The sequence below is a fragment of the Hyla sarda genome, chromosome 13 (genome assembly GCF_029499605.1).
Source record: "Hyla sarda isolate aHylSar1 chromosome 13, aHylSar1.hap1, whole genome shotgun sequence".
In the NCBI taxonomy this organism is placed as follows: domain Eukaryota; kingdom Metazoa; phylum Chordata; class Amphibia; order Anura; family Hylidae; genus Hyla; species Hyla sarda.
The window spans coordinates 30,077,871-30,102,837 of NC_079201.1; the positions used below are offsets into that span (position 1 = coordinate 30,077,871).

Below are 24,967 nucleotides of genomic sequence, written 5' to 3' on the forward strand. Positions count from 1 at the left end.
GCGTTGCAGCGGAGGAGGTGAAGCGAGCGCTCCGGGGAGGAGCGGGAACCCGGAGCGCTCGGCGTAACAGTACCCCCCCCCTTGGGTCTCCCCCTCTTCTTGGAGCCTGAGAACCTGAGGAGCAGACTTTTGTCAAGGATGTTGTCCTCAGGTTCCCAGGATCTCTCTTCAGGACCACAACCCTCCCAGTCTACTAAAAAAAAATTTTTTCCTCTGACCTTTTTGGCAGCCAAAATCTCCTTGACCGAGAAGACGTCCGAGGAGCCGGAAACAGGAGTGGGAGGAACAGATTTGGGAGAAAAACGGTTGAGGATGAGTGGTTTGAGAAGAGAGACGTGAAAGGCATTAGGGATACGAAGAGAAGGAGGAAGAAGAAGTTTATAAGAGACAGGATTAATTTGACACAGAATTTTGAAAGGACCAAGATAGCGTGGTCCCAACTTGTAGCTAGGGACACGGAAGCGGACATATTTAGCGGAGAGCCATACCTTGTCTCCAGGGGAAAAAACGGGGGGAGCTCTTCTTTTCTTATCCGCGAACCTCTTCATGCGTGAAGAAGCCTGTAAGAGAGAATTTTGGGTCTCTCTCCATATAATGGAAAGGTCACGAGAAATTTCATCCACAGCGGGCAGACCAGAGGGCAAGGGGGTAGGGAGGGGGGGAAGAGGGTGACGGCCGTACACCACGAAAAATGGGGATTTGGAGGAAGATTCAGAGACCCTGAAGTTATACGAGAATTCGGCCCATGGAAGGAGATCTGCCCAGTCATCCTGGCGGGAGGAAACAAAATGTCGCAAATAATCACCCAGGATCTGGTTAATTCTTTCTACTTGTCCATTGGACTGGGGATGATATGCAGAGGAAAAATTTAATTTAATCTTGAGTTGTTTACAGAGAGCTCTCCAGAATTTAGACACGAATTGGACCCCTCTATCCGAGACAATCTGCGTAGGCAACCCGTGAAGACGAAAAATGTGTACAAAAAATTGTTTAGCCAACTGAGGCGCAGAAGGAAGACCAGGAAGAGGAATGAAATGTGCCATTTTGGAGAATCGATCAACGACCACCCAAATAACGGTGTTGCCACGGGAAGGGGGTAAATCAGTAATAAAATCCATACCAATCAGAGACCAAGGCTGTTCGGGGACAGGCAGAGGATGAAGAAAACCAGCGGGCTTCTGGCGAGGAGTCTTATCCCGGGCACAGATAGTGCAGGCTCGCACAAAGTCCCCAACATCCGTCTCCAGAGTTGGCCACCAATAGAAGCGGGAGATGAGTTGCACAGATTTCTTGATGCCCGCATGACCTGCGAGATGGGAGGAGTGACCCCATTTGAGGATTCCGAGGCGTTGGCGTGGAGAAACAAAGGTCTTTCCTGGAGGAGTCTGTCTGATGGAGGCAGGAGAAGTGGAGATCAGGCAGTCAGGTGGAATGATGTGTTGCGGAGGGAGATCAACTTCTGAGGCATCCGAGGAACGAGAGAGAGCATCGGCTCTAATGTTCTTATCGGCAGGACGAAAGTGGATCTCAAAATTAAATCGGGCAAAGAACAGAGACCACCGGGCCTGGCGAGGATTCAGCCGTTGGGCCGACTGGAGGTAGGAGAGGTTCTTGTGGTCGGTGTAGATAATAACAGGAAATCTTGATCCCTCCAGCAGATGCCTCCATTCCTCAAGTGCTAATTTAATGGCTAGAAGTTCTCGATCCCCGATGGAGTAGTTCCTCTCCGCTGGAGAGAAGGTCCTAGAGAAAAAACCACAAGTGACAGCATGCCCGGAAGGATTTTTTTGTAGAAGAACAGCTCCAGCTCCTACTGAGGAGGCATCAACCTCCAATAGGAAGGGTTTGGAAGGGTCAGGTCTGGAGAGCACGGGAGCCGAAGAAAAGGCAGACTTGAGTTGTTTAAAGGAGTCTTCTGCTTGAGGAGGCCAGGACTTGGGATCAGCATTTTTCTTGGTTAAAGCCACGATAGGAGCCACAATGGTAGAAAAATGTGGAATAAATTGCCTGTAATAATTGGCGAACCCCAAAAAGCGTTGGATAGCACGGAGTCCGGAGGGGCGTGGCCAATTTAAGACGGCAGAGAGTTTGTCTGGATCCATCTGTAGTCCCTGGCCAGAGACCAAATATCCTAGAAAAGGAAGAGATTGGCATTCAAACAGACATTTCTCAATTTTGGCATAGAGTTGGTTGTCACGAAGTCTCTGAAGAACCATACGGACATGCCGGCGGTGTTCCTCTAGATTGGCAGAAAAAATTAGGATATCGTCCAGATATACCACAACACAGGAGTATAATAGATCACGAAAAATTTCATTGACAAAGTCTTGGAAGACGGCAGGGGCATTGCACAGTCCAAAGGGCATGACCAGATACTCAAAGTGTCCATCTCTGGTGTTAAATGCCGTTTTCCACTCGTCCCCCTCTCTGATGCGGATGAGGTTATAGGCGCCTCTTAAGTCCAATTTAGTGAAGATGTGGGCACCTTGGAGGCGATCAAAGAGTTCAGAGATGAGGGGTAAGGGGTAGCGGTTCTTAACCGTGATTTTATTAAGACCGCGGTAGTCAATGCAAGGACGTAGGGAGCCATCTTTTTTGGAGACAAAGAAAAATCCGGCTCCGGCAGGAGAGGAGGATTTACGGATAAAGCCCCTTTTTAGATTCTCCTGGACGTATTCGGACATGGCAAGAGTCTCTGGGGCAGAGAGAGGATAAATTCTGCCCCGGGGTGGAGTAGTACCCGGGAGGAGGTCGATAGGGCAATCATAAGGCCTGTGAGGAGGTAGAGTCTCAGCTTGTTTTTTGCAGAAAACATCCGCGAAGTCCATATAGGCCTTGGGGAGACCGGTTACTGGAGGAACCACAGAGTTACGGCAAGGGTTACTGGGAACCGGTTTTAGACAGTTCTTGGAACAAGAGGACCCCCAACTCTTGATCTCCCCAGTGGACCAATCCAGGGTTGGGGAATGAAGTTGAAGCCAGGGAAGTCCAAGGAGAATCTCCGAGGTGCAATTGGGGAGGACCAAAAGTTCAATCCTCTCATGATGAGATCCGATGCTCATAAGAAGGGGCTCCGTGCGGAAACGTATGGTACAGTCCAATCTTTCATTATTTACACAATTGATGTAGAGGGGTCTGGCGAGACTGGTCACTGGGATGTTGAACCTGTTGACGAGAGAGGCCAAAATAAAATTTCCTGCAGAACCAGAGTCCAAGAAGGCCACTGTAGAGAAGGAGAAGGCAGAAGCAGACATCCGCACAGGCACAGTAAGACGTGGAGAAGCAGAGTAGACATCAAGGACTGTCTCACCTTTGTGCGGAGTCAGCGTACGTCTTTCCAGGCGGGGAGGACGGATAGGACAATCCCTCAGGAAGTGTTCGGTACTAGCACAGTACAGGCAGAGGTTCTCCATACGGCGTCGTGTCCTCTCTTGAGGTGTCAGGCGAGACCGGTCGACCTGCATAGCCTCCACGGCGGGAGGCACAGGAACAGATTGCAGGGGACCAGAGGAGAGAGGAGCCGAGGAGACGAAACGCCTCGTGCGAACAGAGTCCATATCTTGGCGGAGTTCCTGACGCCTTTCAGAAAAACGCATGTCAATGCGAGTGGCTAGGTGAATAAGTTCATGTAGATTAGCAGGAATTTCTCGTGCGGCCAGAACATCTTTAATGTTGCTGGATAGGCCTTTTTTGAAGGTCGCGCAGAGGGCCTCATTATTCCAGGACAATTCTGAAGCAAGTGTACGGAATTGTACGGCATACTCGCCAACGGAAGAATTACCCTGGACCAGGTTCAACAGGGCAGTCTCAGCAGAAGAGGCTCGGGCAGGTTCCTCAAAGACACTTCGGATTTCCGAGAAGAAGGAGTGTACTGAGGCAGTGACGGGGTCATTGCGGTCCCAGAGCGGTGTGGCCCATGACAGGGCTTTTCCGGACAGAAGACTGACTACGAACGCCACCTTAGACCTTTCAGTGGGAAACAGGTCCGACATCATCTCCAGATGCAGGGAACATTGGGAAAGGAAGCCACGGCAAAACTTAGAGTCCCCATCAAACTTATCCGGCAAGGATAAGCGTATCCCAGGAGCGGCCACTCGCTGCGGAGGAGGTGCAGGAGCTGGCGGAGGAGATGACTGCTGAAGCTGTGGTAGCAACTGTTGTAGCATAACGGTCAGTTGAGACAGCTGTTGGCCTTGTTGCGCAATCTGTTGTGACTGCTGGGCGACCACCGTGGTGAGGTCAGCGACAACTGGCAGAGGAACTTCAGCGGGATCCATGGCCGGATCTACTGTCACGATGCCGGCTGGCAGGTAGTGGACCCTCTGTGCCAGAGAGGGATTGGCGTGGACCGTGCTAGTGGACCGGTTCTAAGCCACTACTGGTTTTCACCAGAGCCCGCCGCAAAGCGGGATGGTCTTGCTGCGGCGGTAGTGACCAGGTCGTATCCACTAGCAACGGCTCACCTCTCTGGCTGCTGAAGATAGGCGCGGTACAAGGGAGTAGGCAGAAGCAAGGTCGGACGTAGCAGAAGGTCGGGGCAGGCAGCAAGGATCGTAGTCAGGGGCAACGGCAGAAGGTCTGGAAACACTGGCAAGGGACACACAAGGAACGCTTTCACTGGCACTAAGGCAACAAGATCCGGCAAGGGAGTGCAAGGGAAGTGAGGTAATATAGGGAGTGCACAGGTGATAACTCTAATTGGAACCACTGCGCCAATCAGCGGCGCAGTGGCCCTTTAAATCGCAGAGACCCGGCGCGCGCGCGCCCTAGGGAGCGGGGCCGCGCGCGCCGGGACAGAACAGACGGGGAGCGAGTCAGGTAGGAGAGCCGGGGTGCGCATCGCGAGCGGGCGCTACCCGCATCGCGAATCGCATCCCGGCTAGCAGCAGGATCGCAGCGCCCCGGGTCAGAGGACGTGACCGGGGCGTTGCAGCGGAGGAGGTGAAGCGAGCGCTCCGGGGAGGAGCGGGAACCCGGAGCGCTCGGCGTAACAAGTATGGTGCTGACAATAAGCAATAACAACCAACAGGCAAATAGCAGCAATAATATGGATAGCAGCAAGTTTGAGTAGTGACTAGCAGCAAAGAGTGATATACAAAGAAAAACCGTTTGGTATAGGCTGGCACAGGACTCACCCCAGTCCACCTCCACAACTCCGACGCGTTTCGCCGGAAGCGGCTTTGTCAAGGACTTCTTGTGCAAATGATCTTCTTGTGCAAATGAAAAATTTGGGGTAGCATTAAAAAAAAAAAATAAAAAAAAAAAAAAAAAAACATTTTTCATTTTTACAGCCCACTGTTCCAAACACGTGAGGTGTAACCCTTATTACATTTCTTGAGGGCTGTAGTTTCCAAAATGAAGGCACATGTAAGGGGTTCTGGCATCATTGGAGCTTAGGAAACGCACATGGCCCCCAAATTCAATTCCAGCAAAATTCTCTCCGAAAGCCCAATGGCACTCCTCTTCTGAGCCATGTTGTGCGCCCACAGAGCACTTTACGTCCAAACATCAGGTATATACTCAGGAGAAATGGGTTTATAAATTTTGGGGGGCATTTTCTCCTATTACCCCTTGTGAAAATATAAAATTTGGGGTAATATTTTAATGGGAAAAAAATCGAATTTTTCATTTTCACGTCCCACTTTATCAAATGTTCATCAAATGCCTGTGGGGTATTAAGGCTCACTGTATGTTCCTTGATGGGTGTAGTTTCCAAAATAGTATGCCATGTTCCAAAGGATAGGGGATAAGATGTCTGATCGCGGGGGATCCCTCTGCTGGGGACCCCGCGATTAAAACTTCGCTCCGTGCCGGATGACTGGCCATGCAGGGTGGAGGCTCATGAAGTCACAGTCAAGCCCCGCTTGTGATGTCATGGTCACACCTCCTCAGTGCAAGTCAAGGGGAGGGGGTGTGATGAATGCTGGATGCAGCAGGGAGATTGTGGGAATCCCCAGAGGCGGGACCCCTGCGATCAGACATCTTATCCCCTATCCTTTGGATAAGGGATAAGATGTCTAGGGGTGGAGTACCCCTTTAAGGGTTCAATCATGGCTGCAATACAACAAAGGCATAACATATTGCGGGAAAATACTTTTCAGCCTTCCAAGGAAGGTGCAATGTATTCTAATGTGTTTAGTCATATAGCCAGCATTCTAACGGAGAAGCACATCGGCTTGCACTGAGAACACTGTCCTACCACACACGTGCTTAGAGAGGATGCTGGTATTTTTCTTTTTAAACACACATTTTGTTCAAGTGAAGCTCATTGGGGAAAAAAATGAAAAACATTATACCTGGAGCATTCTGCGTTTTGAAAAAAATTAGCTGATCCCAAAAATGTCACCAATGAAAACATTGAAGGCAGAGGAAGTCCTCATGTAATCCTACCAATGTGACAGAACACAAGGAAACTAAGAAACTTTTAGCATTGAAGGAGTAAATTGGCGGATTGAGGCACCCAAAATAAATTAGTATGTTGTGTGCTTTTAAAGGGGTACTCCGGCCCTAATACATCTTATCCCCTATCCAAAGGATAGGGGTTAAGATGTCTGATCGCGAGGGTCCCGCTGCTGGGGAGCCCCCGCAATCTGTCATTCAGCACCCACCTTTGCGATCTCTCCGCAGCACTGGAGGCTCTCCACCCCTACTCCTGCTCCGTCCTGCCCGGGCTGCAAAAAAATTTAAATAAACCATCTATCACCTTCCTGGGTTCCCGCGGAACGCACTACAGCTGATCGGTCCTCCGGTCCATCTCCTTCATACTTTCGTGTGAACGAAGCGTCACATGGCGCTCAGCCTATCGCCGGCCGCCACGATGTTCGGCCTCGGCCCATAATAGGCTGAGCACCATGTGACGCTTCGTTCACACAGAACTATGAAGAAGATGGACAGGAGGACCGATCAGCTGTAGTGGCATTCTGCAGGAACCCAGGAAGGTGAGAGATGGTTTATTTTCATTTTCTTGCAGCCCGGGCAGGACGGAGCAGGAGTACTCTGCACCAGAGTACTCCTTTAAAGGGGTACTCCGGCCCTAAGACGTCTTATCCCCTATGGCTGTGACGCCCCCTCCCATAGACTTGCATTGCGGGGGCGGGGCATGACATCACGATACTCCGGCCCAGTAGTCATGACCCGGCAGACTTCCAAGGCTGCAGCGCTGCGTGCAGCTCCCAGAGATGGGTGCTGCATGCGAGATAGCAGGGATCACCAGTGGCGGGACCCCCGCGATCAAACATCTTATCCCCTATCCTTTGGATAGGGGATAAGATGTCTTAGGCGGGAGTACCCCTTTAAGGATGCAGGGCATACCTGTAGGCCCTGTTCCCGTTACTGGTGTTAATAACACGCTCATTAGCTGAGCATGCATTAATGAATAACACCAAAAAGAACCCCTATACAGTAATGAGGTCCTACGCTAAGTAATAGCTAAATCAAAAAGGAAAAGCATATGTAGACCAAAGTATCAAAAAACTCATTAAGCTTTATTATTACAAAATGCATAAAAATAGGACAAACACTTAAAAGCACATAAAATTAGAGATACAACTCCAAATCCACAACGGGCAGGAAGGGGGGGGGGGGGGATCTGGTCAGGGTACATCAGATTCATATGTACAATGTTGCAGGTAAAGAAATCAATAGATAGTGGGGAAATACAACAAAATGCCCAAAGTAAATAAATCAGTAAGCCAGGAAGGGGTTAAATCCCGAGTAATAGCCCCATAATAAGGTGCATAGAAACTAAGTGGATTTCACCCATAAAGATTATATATGCAGACTGAAACTGAGAACCCAACAGGACGTAAATACAGTATAAGCAGTAAATTACCTAGTGAGAGAGTGTGAGACCGACCAGACCGCCGTGGCCCAACGTTTCACCAAGATAGGCTTCTTCCGGAAGAAGCCTATCTTGGTGAAACGTTGGGCCACGGCGGTCTGGTCGGTCTCACACTCTCTCACTAGGTAATTTACTGCTTATACTGTATTTACGTCCTGTTGGGTTCTCAGTTTCAGTCTGCATATATAATCTTTATGGGTGAAATCCACTTAGTTTCTATGCACCTTATTATGGGGCTATTACTCGGGATTTAACCCCTTCCTGGCTTACTGATTTATTTACTTTGGGCATTTTGTTGTATTTCCCCACTATCTATTGATTTCTGTACCTGCGACATTGTACATATGAATCTGATGTAGCCTGACCAGATCCCCCCCCCTTCCTGCCCGTTGTAGATTTGGAGTTGTATCTCTAATTTTATGTGCTTTTAAGTGTTTGTCCTATTTTTGCGCATTTTGTAATAATAAAGCTTAATGAGTTTTTTGATACTTTGGTCTACATACGCTTTTCCTTTTTGATTTAGTACGCATTAAACCAGGTGGGTCCCGACTGCTATCAGCAGCCGGGACCCAGGGTTAATGCCAGGCATCACTGATCGGGTTAAGGCCCAGCATTAACCCTTTAGACACCACGATCAAAGTTGATTGCGGCGTATAAAATGAAAGTGAAAGCATCCCGGCAGCTCCGTGGAGCTGATCAGGACCATAGCGATGAAATCGCCATGTCCCAATCAACTGAGAGGATGGCAGGAGGGCCCTTACCTGGTTGTCTGATCGGTCTTCTGCTGCTCCCGCCATAAACATAAATAGAGGGGGGGGGGTGGTGTCTCCGAAGATCGCGGATAGGGGATAACATGTCTAGGGGTGGAATACCCCTTCAAACAATTAAAATGTGTTGGTGCTGTCACTGTGCACTGCCACTGCTTTACACACGTAGCATCCTTGACCTGTGTGAGACGTCTTCACATGGGCCGCGGTCAGACAACGCAGGTGGGTGGATCTACACCATCACACCAGAGATAATATAATGATCTGCCCTACTTTTACATGCCGTTGGCTGTCCGGGCATGCTGGGAGTTGTAGTTTAGCAACAGCTTTCGGTCCAAGGTTTGGAGACACGGATAGAGTGGGAGATTTATCAAAACCCATCCAGAAGGAAAGAAGATGAGTTGCCCATAGCAACCGATCAGATCGCTTCTTTCATTTTTTTAAAAAGCCTCTGAAATATGAATGACTGGTTGCTATGGGCAACTCAGCAACTTTTCCTCTGGACAGGTTTAGATAAATCTCTTCCATAGTGTATAAAACAATGAAACATTTACCAACACACCCTGTAAAAGGTACAATAGGTTTATGTTGATAACAAGAGGACCCCCAATACTGTACATAGGACCCCCAAACTTTTACAGCCTGTGCAATTGGCGGGAAAATGTTTAAAAAAAACAAGTCAATAGGGAAGCACATGACAGCCCTCAGGCACAGTACATATAAAATACAGCTATGCTGGACCTATGGGAAGGGAGACAGCAGTCACTGACAGCTCCACACAGCACTTGTCCCCGGCCCTGTCACGTGACACCAGTGTTTACTCACACAGCGGCGCTGACGTCATCAGCGCGCGCCTTCCGTCGCCTTGGTTACGCATCCTCTTTCCGCTGTTGACAGATGTAGAGATGACAGATATGGAAGAAGAGGCGGCGGAGACGGGGGGAGAGCGCGGCCTGAGCCTGGCGGTGTGGACGGTGTGCGCGGTCACCATCCCCGTGCTCATTACTCTGTGGTGCAGCGTGCGCCGCTCCCGGCGGAGGGGCCTGGCCAGGGACGGGAAGCATTGCTGGCAGGACACCGATCTGTTCGGGAGACCCACCTACTGCTCGGTGTGCGAGCTGCACATCCTGCGGGGGGCCTACTGCTTGTGCTGCGGCCTGTGCGCGGACGAGCCGTGTGTGTGGAAGGCCAGCAAACGCTTCCAGTGCAAGGAGGTGATGGGACGGAGCGAAGGGGGGACCGGACAGAACCATCACTGGGTCCGCGGCAATGTGCCCCTGTGCAGCCCGTGTATGGTGTGCGGACAGCAGTGCGGGAGCCAGCCCAAGCTGTGTGACTACAGGTGTGTACAGGTGTCTACAGGTGTGTATAGGTGTCTACAGCCCAAGCTGTGTGACTACAGGTGTGTACAGGTGTGTATAGGTGTCTACAGCCCAAGCTGTGTGACTACAGGTGTGTACAGGTGTGTACAGGTGTCTACAGGTGTGTATAGGTGTCTACAGCCCAAGCTGTGTGACTACAGGTGTGTACAGGTGTGTATAGGTGTCTACAGCCCAAGCTGTGTGACTACAGGTGTGTACAGCCCGAGCTGTGTGACTACAGGTGTGTACAGGTGTCTACAGCCCAAGCTGTGTGACTACAGGTGTGTACAGGTGACTACAGGTGTGTACAGGTGTCTACAGCCCAAGCTGTGTGACTACAGGTGTGTACAGGTGACTACAGCCCAAGCTGTGTGACTACAGGTGTGTACAGGTGTGTACAGCCCAAGCTGTGTGACTACAGGTGTGTACAGGTGACTACAGCCCAAGCTGTGTGACTACAGGTGTGTACAGCCCAAGCTGTGTGACTACAGGTGTGTACAGGTGACTACAGGTGTGTACAGGTGTCTACAGCCCAAGCTGTGTGACTACAGGTGTGTACAGGTGACTACAGGTGTGTACAGCCCGAGCTGTGTGACTACAGGTGTGTACAGGTGACCACAGCCCGAGCTGTGTGACTACAGGTGTCTACAGCCCAAGCTGTGTGACTACAGGTGTGTACAGGTGACTACAGGTGTGTACAGGTGTCTACAGCCCAAGCTGTGTGACTACAGGTGTGTACAGGTGTCTACAGCCCAAGCTGTGTGACTACAGGTGTGTACAGGTGACTACAGCCCGAGCTGTGTGACTACAGGTGTGTACAGGTGTCTACAGCCCGAGCTGTGTGACTACAGGTGTGTACAGGTGTCTACAGCCCAAGCTGTGTGACTACAGGTGTGTACAGGTGTCTACAGCCCGAGCTGTGTGACTACAGGTGTGTACAGGTGTCTACAGCCCGAGCTGTGTGACTACAGGTGTGTACAGGTGTCTACAGCCCGAGCTGTGTGACTACAGGTGTGTACAGGTGTCTACAGCCCGAGCTGTGTGACTACAGGTGTGTACAGGTGTCTACAGCCCGAGCTGTGTGACTACAGGTGTGTACAGGTGTCTACAGCCCGAGCTGTGTGACTACAGGTGTGTACAGGTGACTACAGCCCGAGCTGTGTGACTACAGGTGTGTACAGCCCAAGCTGTGTGACTATAGGTGTCTACAGCCCAAGCTGTGTGACTACAGGTGTGTACAGGTGTCTACAGCCCGAGCTGTGTGACTACAGGTGTGTACAGGTGTCTACAGCCCAAGCTGTGTGACTACAGGTGTGTACAGGTGACTACAGCCCGAGCTGTGTGACTACAGGTGTGTACAGCCCAAGCTGTGTGACTACAGGTGTGTACAGGTGTCTACAGCCCGAGCTGTGTGACTACAGGTGTGTACAGGTGTCTACAGCCCGAGCTGTGTGACTACAGGTGTGTACAGGTGTCTACAGCCCGAGCTGTGTGACTACAGGTGTGTACAGGTGTCTACAGCCCGAGCTGTGTGACTACAGGTGTGTACAGGTGTCTACAGCCCAAGCTGTGTGACTACAGGTGTGTACAGGTGACTACAGCCCAAGCTGTGTGACTGCAGGTGTGTACAGGTGACTACAGCCCAAGCTGTGTGACTACAGGTGTGTACAGGTGACTACAGCCCAAGCTGTGTGACTACAGGTGTGTACAGGTGACTACAGCCCAAGCTGTGTGACTACAGGTGTGTACAGGTGTCTACAGCCCGAGCTGTGTGACTACAGGTGTCTACAGCCCGAGCTGTGTGACTACAGGTGTGTACAGGTGTCTACAGCCCGAGCTGTGTGACTACAGGTGTGTACAGGTGTCTACAGCCCGAGCTGTGTGACTACAGGTGTGTACAGGTGTCTACAGCCCGAGCTGTGTGACTACAGGTGTGTACAGGTGTCTACAGCCCGAGCTGTGTGACTACAGGTGTGTACAGGTGACTACAGCCCGAGCTGTGTGACTACAGGTGTGTACAGCCCAAGCTGTGTGACTATAGGTGTCTACAGCCCAAGCTGTGTGACTACAGGTGTGTACAGGTGTCTACAGCCCGAGCTGTGTGACTACAGGTGTGTACAGGTGTCTACAGCCCAAGCTGTGTGACTACAGGTGTGTACAGGTGACTACAGCCCGAGCTGTGTGACTACAGGTGTGTACAGCCCAAGCTGTGTGACTACAGGTGTGTACAGGTGTCTACAGCCCGAGCTGTGTGACTACAGGTGTGTACAGGTGTCTACAGCCCGAGCTGTGTGACTACAGGTGTGTACAGGTGTCTACAGCCCGAGCTGTGTGACTACAGGTGTGTACAGGTGTCTACAGCCCGAGCTGTGTGACTACAGGTGTGTACAGGTGTCTACAGTCCAAGCTGTGTGACTACAGGTGTGTACAGGTGACTACAGCCCAAGCTGTGTGACTGCAGGTGTGTACAGGTGACTACAGCCCAAGCTGTGTGACTACAGGTGTGTACAGGTGACTACAGCCCAAGCTGTGTGACTACAGGTGTGTACAGGTGACTACAGCCCAAGCTGTGTGACTACAGGTGTGTACAGGTGTCTACAGCCCAAGCTGTGTGTGTACAGGTGACTACAGCCCAAGCTGTGTGACTACAGGTGTGTACAGGTGACTACAGGTGTCTAGAGCCCGAGCTGTGTGACTACAGGTGTGTACAGCTAATAACAATCGCAGCGGATCTCAGAAGTGAGACCTGATGCGATCAATAACGTTTGACATGTTTGATAGCCCTGTCAGAAGTTGTATGTAATGACAGGAACGCTTTAAAGGGGTACTCCACTGGCCAGTGTGCCGGCCGCCACGCCCCCTCCCATAGACTTGCATTGAGGGGGCAAGGCCGAATCCCGCAATGCGCGCACAGCATTCGGAATGAAGGCAAGTTTCTACTTGTTTTTTTTGTGGCCCAAAAAATAACAAGAAAAAAACACCACAGCATGTTCCTATGTTTGGCATTTTTTTCTTGCGTTTTTTGCCTTTGAGTGGAAATTGCATTCATGGCGCCTTTTGACGTTTTTTCAAAATTTGTTGTTTACCAAAAAAAAAAAAAGGATGGAACACTGTTCTATGCTGGGAGTAGTAGTACTACCTAAAAAATGTGAAAAACACACATACTAAATTTTTTCAGTTTTTATTATTGTCGGCTACATTTTTAGGTCCCTGCCCGCCCACATAAATTGATCCCTGTTTTAAAAATTAATAAAAATGTCATTATAAAAATGGTAAATTTCGTTAGATACTACTGTATCTCTACTGTATCTTCTTTTTTTTTTTTTTTTATGGTACCCTACGAAATTTTATTATAAAAAGGTATCTCCATTACTTTTTTGGATCACTAAAGTCCAAAAAAGAATAAAAACTGCCTTAAAAAAGGCCAGAGTTAAAACCCACATGTAGTTTTTCCCGGCGTTTTTCTTACTCCCATAGACCTCTATGAGAGAAAAACACCAGAATTTCAGGGAAAAAAAATGCCATAGGCTCAACATGCTGCGATTTTGCAAAACCGTCAAGGAGCTAAAGAAGGGTTAAGAAAACGTCAAAAGGAAAAAAAAAAAAAAAAAAACACCAAAAATAATTTAGCGATTTTTCATTGATTTTCTGGCCACAGTGTTTTTTCAATAAAAAAACGCCATGGGGGCAGTTTTGGCATTTTTTTTTGGGGGGGGGGGGGGGGGAAACGCACACAAAAAACAAGTAGAAACTTAGCCTAAATGTTCCAAACACAGCCAGAACACTGGCCAGTGGGTTACCCCTTTAAATATGATGGTGCCTTATTTTTTAAATTTTTTTTAAAGAGCAGAGTTCTTATGAATGTTTCCTTATAAATAGATGCATCTGGTGTCAGCGGACTATTCATGATGACTGCATGGTGGAAGCTCATCTAAAAACTGGGATCTGTGACCTCGGAGAATTTAAAAATCTCATCATTCCTTCCAGTTATCTCTGGGCCATTAAACAGCTCAAGCGGAGCAAAAGTGTGGATTATACCAAGGTGAAAACATTTTAATACTTTTTCTTATGTATGGTCTCCATTATTATACAGATTAAAATAAGAACACTCCCTAAGGCTTGACCAGGGGGGTGGAAATTTTATAAAAAACTACTTGTCCACGGGACTAAAACAGAGCAAAATGTACTTGTCCCTCATGACGATCCACTTGTCCGGGCCAATTTTCACTTTTAGGGTGCATTCCCACGTGGCGTATTTTGCTGCGTATTTGGTGCTGCGTATTTTCCTACCCATTGACTTCAACAGAGAAAATAAAATACGCAGCAGCAAATACGCCATGTGGGAATGTACCCTTAGACTCGTTTTTTTCCTCCTCGCCCTATACTAGTCATAACTACTTTAATGATACCTTTACATTTTTCCATAACATATTCTCCGAAACAAAAACAAAAAATATATATATATCGTATTTATCGGCGTATAACACACAAATAGGGCCCTGGCCACTTCCTGTGCCTTTGGCCATTGCCGCTAAACTCCTGAAAAAACAGCAGATGCCAGATAAAAAAAAAATTCCAACAGACCCAACTCAAAGTCAATGGGACCCGTTTGTGTCTGTTGTGCAATAGACCGCCCAGGTCCGTTGTTTGTCACTGAGACAGACTCTGCGACGGAGCTTTGAAGCAGACGAGATCAGGAAGGTTAAAGGGGTTAATCAACTGGTGCCAGGAAGTTAAAAACAGATTTTTAAATTATAATTTTTTTTTAAATGGGTGCAGCTCACAAATTATCAGCCGAGGTATAATGATTTTACACCTACACCCAGGTGTGGCATAAATACAAAGAAAAGGAAAAAATATAAATCATCACCTCAAGGCTAATATCAGGCAACCTGATACGTGATATCAGTATAGGAAATATTGATATAGAAATATAAAAATAATAAAAATGAGAAGAAGATCGTGATTCAATTTTACGATAAAGAAAAGCAAAATTTATTAAAATACATAGATTAATGAAATTATGCAAATACAATATAGTAAATATACTAGACCTACTTCCACAGGGCCCTTGTGGAATAGTGATATTGTCCCGCACTTTAAATGTGAAATTTCCCTGATACATTCAATAGTCCGGCATTTGGTGGTTCGGAATGATGTATTTACAGTTCACAATATCATGTATATTGGTTAGTGTATCCTAGTCCACAATAAGTAGAATGTATAGTTACCAGCTGAAGATGCTATCCCAACAAGCTGGTGTCCTCAGACGTGCACTCGGGCCGATGACTGCATGTGCTGGTGTGGGACGCTGGCGTGCGTCTCTCTGCGGCTGGTCTGCCTGCCACAGACCTAGTATATGCCGCTGCGGTGGTGAAGATAGTAAAGATAACACCTTTCAGATGTCCTGGCACAGACCTCGTGTAATCCGGTGGCGTCTGACGTCAGAGACACAATGAATGGACTGCCGGATAGATTGAGCAGACTGCCGGGTATGCTGAAAGCAATGGGCTGGATACTGGGAGGCTGCAGCTGTTGTAAAATCAATTGCCAGACCTTCGGTTCAATGCAGAGTTGCAGAATCACAAGAGTGTGTTAAAAGTACGTTAAAATCTAATCTATCGCAATCTTCTTCTCATTTTTATTATTTTTATATTTCTATATCAATATTTCCTATACTGATATCATGTATCAGGTTGTCTGATATTCTTGAGGTGATGATTTATATTTTCTCTATCAGCTCCATTGGGGGACACAGACCTTGGGTTTATGCTGCTGTCTCTAGGAGGCTTGACACTATGGCAACAAGAAAAGTTGGCTCCTCCCAGCAGGGTATTCCCGCCCACAGGCACCTGAGGTAATCAGTTTCAGCTTGTTGTCTAAGGAGGATAGACACTGGTCTGGGATTCTCCTCAGACCAGGTCTTTTATTTTTTTATTTTCCTAGTTAGGGAATGTGTTAGTTCTTTTATTCCTTTTTGTTTTCAGGTGAGGACTCAGGAACTGCGGTTCACTGTTTCCCTATTGCGAGAGGTGGCAGGCATCTTGGATGTACTGTTAACCCCCTATCGCCAACGGTCAGCGCTTGGGGTTGTACCTCATGGGTCCGGGTCCCCCTACCTTCCTGTTCGCCTCGCTATGAGCTTGGCTTGCTGCAGGTGACAATGCTGACTGAAGACTACATTCTGAAGACTTCTAGAGGTAAGTTCTTCAGACTAATGTGAGTATTTTTTTCTTCCCTTAGGTCTCGGAGTTGCAACATCTGGAGTCCTCCAGTTTTGGGACCACTAGCTCATAATTGAGCAGTGTGAGGATGGGACTCGCCATAGGGTTTTTTCCCTCTTCTTCTCTGCAGGTGGGACACCTTTTATTATCCTATGGGGAGCAGTCTTCCTGAGCAGTCAGTGTGTTTATGGGGCACAGTTATAACGCGGCTGTCTTCTGCAGCCACGGCACTTTCTCTACGAGCGCATTGCGCTCGTTTTACTTTCATTTTAGTTTCGTTTCGGCAGCTCCGGCTGCCGGCGGCGCCCTCGCCCTCGTTCCCCCCTGACGCATATGTCTTCTCATGTGCGCTCGGGGCCGGGAGCGGGCACCATTATTGTCTCACATTGTGTTTGGCGGCCGGGATGCTTTAGCTTCGCCCACCCAGGCCGCTGGAGTCTCTACAGGGGCGCGAACTGGTCACAATCAGCGCTATGCGCACGCATGGGAGCTGCAAGGGTCAATCGGCAGAGCCCTTGCACTTAGCACGGCCCTCTTTTGCTATTGGCCGGCGTATCTCCCTCTCTCTCTTTCTGCCGACCTTTCTCGGGTGGTTGGTCGCCTCTTACTTCTGGGATGCCTGGTCCACATCTCCTGTTTCCTGGTCATCAAAGGTTCCTCCGCTTTGCAGTTCCGGACGGTCATTTTCTATTGTGGCTCGCCGTTTCGGTCTGACCACTTCTCCGCGAACCTTTACCAAAGTCCTGGCACCTGTGATAGCCTTTTACGGACAACAGTTGTTTCCGTGATTCCTTACTTGGACGACCTCCTGATCAGAGCTCCAGAGTCTTAGTCTCAACCTCCAGACCTTGTCTCACTTCGGTTGGATGGTCAATCGAGACAAGTCCAACCGCTCTCCTGGGGCTCCAGTTCGACGTGGCCTCTGACTGCTTCGACTCCGCTGACCAATCGGATGACTCTTATTAAGAGTCCGATGACTTCTCCATCCTGCTCCAGTTTCCATTCGCTTTTGCATGGAGGTCCTGGGTCCGTGGAGGCCACGCCATTTGCCCAGTTTAATCACCGACCTCTTCAACTGGTGATTCTCTTCCTGTGGGACAGGTCTCCATTGTCTCTCGACCGCAAGTTTGTTCTCTCTCGACAGTCTTGTCGGTCCCTTTTATGGTGGCTTCGTTTCCCCCCTGCTGTCGGGCTGGGGAGGTGTTTTCAAGGACCGGTCAGTCTGGGGCCTTGTCCCCCGAGAAGCCCTTTTCCCCTTCAACATGTTGGGGCATAGGGCAATTCTTTCTTTGCTTGCTTCTTGGGAAATTTCCTTCTGAGCGGAATTCCGCTTTCCGGCCATCTCATAGATCTTCATTCCGGGCGTCTCTGGGATGTGATCTTTCTCAGCCGGTCCTCAGCCGTCCAAGGCGAGTAGTCCCTACATCCGAAGGTGTTTGCAGTGATCTGCAACCTCTGGGGCGCTCGAGGCGTGGACCTCTGCACGTCCCGCCACAACCAAAACGTTCCTCTCTCTTGGTCGTGCTTGGCCCTGCCTTATCTGTTTATTGGTCGGGCTTTGCCCTACCTTATCTGTTTCCTCCCCTTCCTCTCTTTTTGGGGGTCCTGAGGATACTCGTAGCAGGGGCATTCGCGCCATTCTCGTGGCCCAGACTGGCCCCGACGGGCATGGTACGGTGTCGTGGTCAAGCTCTAGAACGACTTACCGCTGCTCCTTCCCTATTGTCCAGACCTCCTATATCAGGTCTCCTGTGCCACCCCTATTACACTCTCTGCCTTTGACAGGGTAGCGGTTGAGACAGGGGTTCTGAGGACCTGCGGTTTCTCTTCCCAAGTGGTTCGCACCAGGCGGAGGGCTCACAAGCCTTCCTCTGCAAAGATTTACCACTTTACCTGGCGGTCTTATTTCTGTTGGTGTGAAACTCTGCCTTTTTCTCCGGTCGTGGTTGGCTTTCAGCTCCCTTAGGGGTCAAAGGTTCGGCCGTTTCCATTGTTTTTCAACGTCCTCTGGCGTCCAATTATCATGTCCGAACCTAGTTCAGAGAGGGGCTCATGCTGCCCCTCCTTATAAGTCCCTTTTTTCCCTTGGGACTAGCACTTGGTCTTAGATGTCCTGCAAGGCCCCGCTTTTGAGCCTCTCAGGGACATTTCTCTTCGCCTCCTTCCCCAGAAGGTGGCGTTCATTGTTGCTCTTACCTCTGTTAGGAGGGGTCAGAGCTGGCAGCTTTCTCCTGCCGTTCTCCCTTCCTGGTTGTATACCAGGACAAGTTTTTTTCCGTCCAGGTCTGTCCTTCTTACCTGAGATGGTTTTGATTTTTTTCATCTCAATGAGGACATCATCCTACCGTTCTTTTGTCCGGCCCCCTTTTCATCCCTGGGAGCGTTTGCTCCACCACTTGGTTGTGGTGAGGACTGGTCGGACTTGTCACTCTTTCCTTTTGGCTGTGTGACTCCCCTTTTTTGTTTTTCCGGAAGGTCTTCATACAGGACAACCTGCTTCTACGACCACCATTTTTCGGTGGATCCGTTCTGCTATTTCGGAAGCTTACCACTGCAAAGGGAAGATCTCACCCTTCAGGGTTTTTGCTCATTCCACCCGTTTTTCGGGGCATCCTGGGCACTCCGCTACGTGGCTTCGGCCTCGCAGTTCTGTAAAGCGTCCACGTGGTCGTCTTTGCACAGATTCATACCTTTTGCATCAGCTGATGCTCCTCTGGGCCATAAGGCTTTGCTGGCGGCAGTGGTCCAGCCTTCCGCCTGACTGATTTCCTTACCCACCCAAGGGACGGCTATGGTACGTCCCATGGTCTGTGTCCCCCAATGGAGCCGATAGAGAAAAGGAGATTTTTATGCTTACTGTAAAATCTCTTTCTCGAAGGATCCATTGGGGGACACAGCTCCCACCCCTTTTCTGGTGTTCCTATTTCAGTTATCTGTCCGAGGGTGTGTTCAGTTACCTTTTCTTCTGGTTGCTGGGACAGTTTGTGGGTTTTTTCTCCTGACCTGTCGGTCTTCTCCTATTGCTCTGGGACTAAAACTGATTACCTCAGGTGCCTGTGGGCGGGTATACCCTGTTGGGAGGAGCTGACTTTTCTGGTTGCCATAGTGTCAAGCCTCCTAGAGACAGCAGCATAAACCCATGGTCTGTGTCCCCCAATGGATCCTTCGATAAAGAGATTTTACGGTAAGCGTAAAAATTTCCTTTTTTCCTTTTCTTAGATTTTTAAATGACTATTTAAAAATCTTAGTCCTTCCACTACTTATCAGCGGCTATATCGTATAGAGGAAGCTCTTTTTTATTTTTGAATTTATTTTCTGTATGACCACAGTGCTCTCTACTGACACCTCTTTCCATGTCAGGTACTGTACAGAGCAGGAGCACATCCTCATAGCAAACCTCTCCTGCTCTGGACAGTTCCTGACTTGGACAGAGGTGTCAGCAGAGAGCACTGTGGTCAGACAGAAAAAAGAAAAGAACTTCCTCTGTAGTATACAGCAGCTGATAAGTCCTAGAAGGATTAATATTTTTAAGTAGAAGTAATTTACAAATCTGTTTAACTTTCTGGCACCAGTTGATATGAAAAGAAATTGTTTTCCACCAGAGTACCCCTTTAAGGATAAGTTCACAACAGTAGAGGAAACCACAGATGTTTTTGTGCTTAAAAAAAAAAAAAGTAAAATAAAATGCTATTTTCTTGCCCTTTTTATGCTATTTTTCATTAATGCTGTTTTTTTATAGGTAATATCTTCCATGGGAAGCAACTGGACCCCTTTAATTGTTTTGGCCAACACACGCAGTGGAAACAATATGGGTGAGGTTCTAGTGAGTGAATTTAAAGGTCTTCTAAATCCTTTACAGGTGGGTATATTAGGGTTGGGGTACCTGGGTAGAAAGCTGCCTCAAGTATGTGAAACAGAATTTGCCACAATGGCCCATGCAATATACATACTAAACCTGTTAGAAAACTTTTCTCTTCCTTTCTGGATGACGTACCTTACACATTGGTAACTTATTGAAGACCCTTTCTTTTAGCCACGTCCATTTTTATGTTAAAATACATAATAAATTTGGCCCATGACCCCATCTTCTGATCTACATTACTGCCCTATTCCTACATATTACTTCCTCCTGAAAGGCATGTTACTTGGGAACGTCAAAAAAAGAACACAAGGTCTTACATGTAATGTATCAAAAGAAATAGACCGAGTAAACTTAGACTAGACAGTCTGAAAATGTGCTGGACTATGTCACTTATACGGTTTCCAGGCCTGGTGCATCTTTAGACTGTCTAGTCTGGGTTTTTACCATCTATTAGTTGGCTTCGTTTTACGTCAAACTGTGGCACATTGTTTTGGCATATGCAAGCCACGCCCCCTTAACAAAAGCCCTACCTGCTTCCTGATAGGCCACGTCCTATTGAAAAGCAAGGCACGAAAGGAATTGAAGATTTGGTGCAAGTCATGTAAGCCATTTTATTCTTGGGGGCATAAATGATACCAGTTTGGCTTATCTCCCCCCACTATATTCTAAAGAGGTTTTCCAGTGCTAGGGGGATTTTTCAGAAGTCCACTTAAAAGTCTAAAAAAAAAAAAAATTTGTAATGGAAAGAATCCCAGCACTCGTAAGAATAATGCTGCTTCTTTATTATGGCAAGCAATATTACAGCAAATGAAACGCAGCACGCGTTGCGGCTGGATAGCCTTTCTCAACTGCGCAATGTTTTTGTTTACTTGGTTTCTATGGTAACTAATGACGTATTAATTAGGTGCCTCTCATGTTTATATTAACAGGTATTGATGTGTATATAATTGCGCAGTTGAGAAAGGCTATCCAGCCGCAATGCCTATTTCGTTTGCTGTAATATTGCTTCCCATAATAAAATACAGAAGAAGCATTATTACGAGTGCCGGGATTCTTTCCATTACATTGTACTATTTATCCACAGGCACCGGACTTTGTCTTAGTGCCAACCAAATCCTATACTGGATTAAAATGTTTCCTTATCTCCAGCGGTGCCTCTGGTGTCCCGCTCCGGTCCCGCTACACCCCTCTTCTGCTCAGAAATCGCAGCATCATGGCCCAGAGTGTCACACTGCCCATCGGGCAATCACTGGCCAAGGCAGGACAGAGCCACGATCAGTGATTGGATAAGGCTAGGTTCACATCACGATTTAACCATCCGATTATCGGACTGTAAAATCGGACGAAATCGGATTGCAAAAATCTTATACAATCGTATGTAAAAATTTCTTCCAATCTTCAATAAAAATCTGATTCTGTTTTTAAAATTAATATGTATGCCAATGGCAATAAAGTTTTATAAATTTGAAGTTTATGTGTTATGAAGTCTACTGCGCATGCGTACACAAAAATCGTGTGCGATTAATCTGATAGAATCGCACAGTCTCACGATTCCATGCGATTTACATAGACATCAATCATTTAAAAATCGGACACGATTTTGAATCAGGACGAAAAATCGTGGTCAACCACAATTTTATCTCCGATCTTAAATTGTGCAAAATCAGATGTGGATCAAAACGGATGCATTTGTTGTCTATCATTAATGAATGGAGGTCTATGGATACGAATTGACATGCAGATATGTACAATTTCGAAGTAAAAAATCGTGAGAAGTAGTAGGATGGTAAAATCGTGAGGAGAATGCACCCTAAGAGTCAGTTTGACACCCTGGGCCATGACGTCACTCCAGGCACGGTGTCACGATTTCTGAGCGGAAGAGGAGCGCAGCCGGGGACTGGAGCGGGACACCAGAGGGAGCGCTAGAGGTAAGTAAGTTTGTTTTTCATAGTGGGCAAAGTTGTAAAAAAAAATTTTATATATATATATATAATATATATATATATATATATATATATATAAACCCTCCTGCTGAATAACCCCTTTAATACTGTGATTAGTGTTTTATTCTTTCAAGCTTTGCCAACATCTTTTGTAGGTGTTTGACTTGAGCAAAACATCTCCATTCAATGCACTTCAGCTGTGTACTCTCTTACCTGCCAACTCTGCCAAAGTGCTTGTGTGTGGAGGGGACGGCACTGTTGGATGGGTGCTTGATGCTGTAGATGAAATGAAAATAAAGGTAAATAATTTTTCCTTTTTAAAATATCTTTTAGAGTAGGTGACGTTATTAAAGGGGTACTCCGGCCCTAAGACATCTTATCGCCTGTCCACAGGATAGGGGATAAGATGTCTGATTGCGGGGATCCCGCCGCTGGGGACCCTCCCTGCATTCTCTCATGCAGACACCCACCTGTGGCAGCTGCACAGAGCGATGTTCGCTCCGTGTCTGAAGGGTCACGACTATAGGGCCGGAGTTTCGTGACTTCACAACTACGCCCCCCTTGTGACGTCACACCCTGCCCCCTCAATGCAAGTCTATGGGAGGGGGCGTGATGGCCGTCACGCCCCCTCCCATAGACTTGCATTGAGGGGGCGGGGAGTGATTTCACAAGGGGGCGGAGCTGTGACATCACGATACTCCAGCCCTGTAGTTGTTCCTCGCTCTGTGCAGCTGAAAAACATTGCTGCAGGAGAGATTGCGGGGTCCCCAGCGGCGGGATCCCAGCCATCTAACATCTTATCCCCTATCCTTTAGCACCGGAGTACCCCTTTAATCATTTGTGCAGTGTGGATTTGCCCTCATTGTGGCTCTATGCCATAGTATTTGATCAGGCATTCCTGTATCTGATTTATCAGTATAAATTTTGTTTTAGTTTACTTTTATCTCCCTTTAGTGATTTAGAGGTAAAACAACAACCTCAATGAGAAGCGAAGCTGGCAGGTTAGAAAAAAATGGGGCTTATTTGTGCAAATTTCAAATAAATGGAAATGTTAAACTTCTTAATCGTTGTTTTTATGTGTGTACAGCCAATTTTACCCTTAGGAATAGGATTGCACTTTGTAATTACACCTTTCAATTTACCATAACATGTACAGCAAAATAAAAAAATATATATATTATTTGGGGGTGGGGGAATTGAAAAGAAACCATAATTTCGCTACATTGTTTTTAAGAATATCTGGAATATTTTTTACACCGTCTAGTCTAAGAATACTGTCTAGTCTCTGATTAAGCAACACTACAACTAATGCACATAGTAAAGAAAACAAACTCATTCTGCCTCCATATGTGTTTTAGGGCCAGGAAAATTATATCCCACAAGTAGCAGTGTTACCCCTTGGAACGGGCAATGACCTAGCTAATACGTTAGGATGGGGTGCAGGCTACGCAGGGGATGTTCCTGTCGAGCAAATACTACGAAATGTTATGGAAGCCGACAGCATCAAGCTTGACAGGTGAGTAGTTTAATCTATTCGGGGACACCATAGATTGGGAGACCGAAGGGAAATTGTAAAGGGAATGTGCACAAGTGAGAAAGTTCTTTATATATCTATGTATAAAGATAGATATATACTAGATAGTTTTAGGATCAGGATTTCTATCAACAATTAGTGAAGCAATTCCAATAGTCAAGGGTACACCGCCCCTAGACATCTTACCCCCTATGCAAAGGATAGGGGTTGAGATGTTTGATAGTGGAGGGTTTGGCCGCTGGGGGCCCCCCAAGATCTCCGGCCCGGCAACCCGGCAGTCTGAACATTTATGTTTTGAACTCCGGTGATTTTGGGCGGCCTTGGTCGTGACATCACTCCCTCTCCATTCATGTCTATGGATAGATGATAAGATGTCTGGGGGCAGAGTAACCCTTTAAAGGGCTTTTCAAGTATTTGACTTCTTTTAAAAACAGCACCATGCCTGTCCTCAGGTTGGGTGTGGTGTTTCCACTCTGCTCCATTTACTTCTATAGAACTGAGTTGCAATACCATACACAAATGTAAGACAAAAGTAGCGCTGTTTTTTGAAGAAAGCAGCTATGTTTTTCTAATTCATAATGCTGTAATGTATAATAAAGTGTCCCTGCACCGAAGCATTAGGGAGTTTTTTTACTATAGTGATTGCAGTGTTACAATATGCCTTAAATTCCGGGTCAGTGAAGTTCTTATTGCTAGGACCCCCCAAAGGTCCTTTTGATAGGCTGGGTTTACACCACGTTTCTGCAATACAGATCCCGTATACGTTTTCAATTTGAACCGTATTGAAAACCGTATGCCAAAAGATGCATCAGGTTGTGTCCGTTTTGCATCCTGTAATGTTTTGTCAGTTTTTTTTCCCGTACCCAAAGCTGTAGCCTACCACGGTTTTGGACCGGGTGAAAAACCGCATTCAAACGTATAGGTTTAAAAAAAAAAAAAAAATGTTTTTAAACATGGGAGTCAATGGGAACCGTACAGAAACGTATGTGCGTAAAGTTTCATCCAGTTTTCACCATACGGTTTTTGACTTAGCAAATTTTTTTTCTTGGAATTTTAATCAAACAAGTGAAACTTTATTCATAATGGAGTGAAAAGGTAAAAATGTATACATTTTTTTTCTTAAAAAACAGATGCAACCTGACATCATTTTTCAAACCGTATACGGGTTAAAGGGGTATTCCAGGATTTTTTTTTTTATGTGACTATGCTACAGTGGCTGTAAAGTTAGTGTAGTTCATAATATAATGTCTGTACCTGTGTGTGACGGTTTTCTCACAATTCTGTGATTTTCACTCCAATATTTATTTTTAACAGCATACAAAATGGCTGTTGTCTCAGATTTTTCCCAGCTTGCAATGCAGCTGAGTCCTGACCTCACTAGTCAGCTGATGACAAGGAGCCTGTCTGCTTCAATGGGTGGAGGGATCGCTTGGTGG

The 24,967-nt window shown here is 47.3% G+C and overlaps 1 protein-coding gene across 1 annotated transcript in view; it reads left to right on the top strand.

The window, feature by feature from the left end:
* Positions 1-9,435: 9,435 nt before the first annotated feature.
* The window catches only part of DGKE (diacylglycerol kinase epsilon), a 29,935-nt gene continuing 14,403 nt past the window's right edge, over positions 9,436-24,967 (top strand). The window contains exons 1-5 of the mRNA XM_056549598.1: positions 9,436-9,949; positions 13,848-14,010; positions 19,932-20,051; positions 22,153-22,296; positions 23,356-23,513. Coding sequence (XP_056405573.1) covers positions 9,513-9,949; positions 13,848-14,010; positions 19,932-20,051; positions 22,153-22,296; positions 23,356-23,513 — 1,022 coding nt within the window. The 5' untranslated portion in view covers positions 9,436-9,512. The remainder of the gene's footprint in view (positions 9,950-13,847; positions 14,011-19,931; positions 20,052-22,152; positions 22,297-23,355; positions 23,514-24,967) is intronic.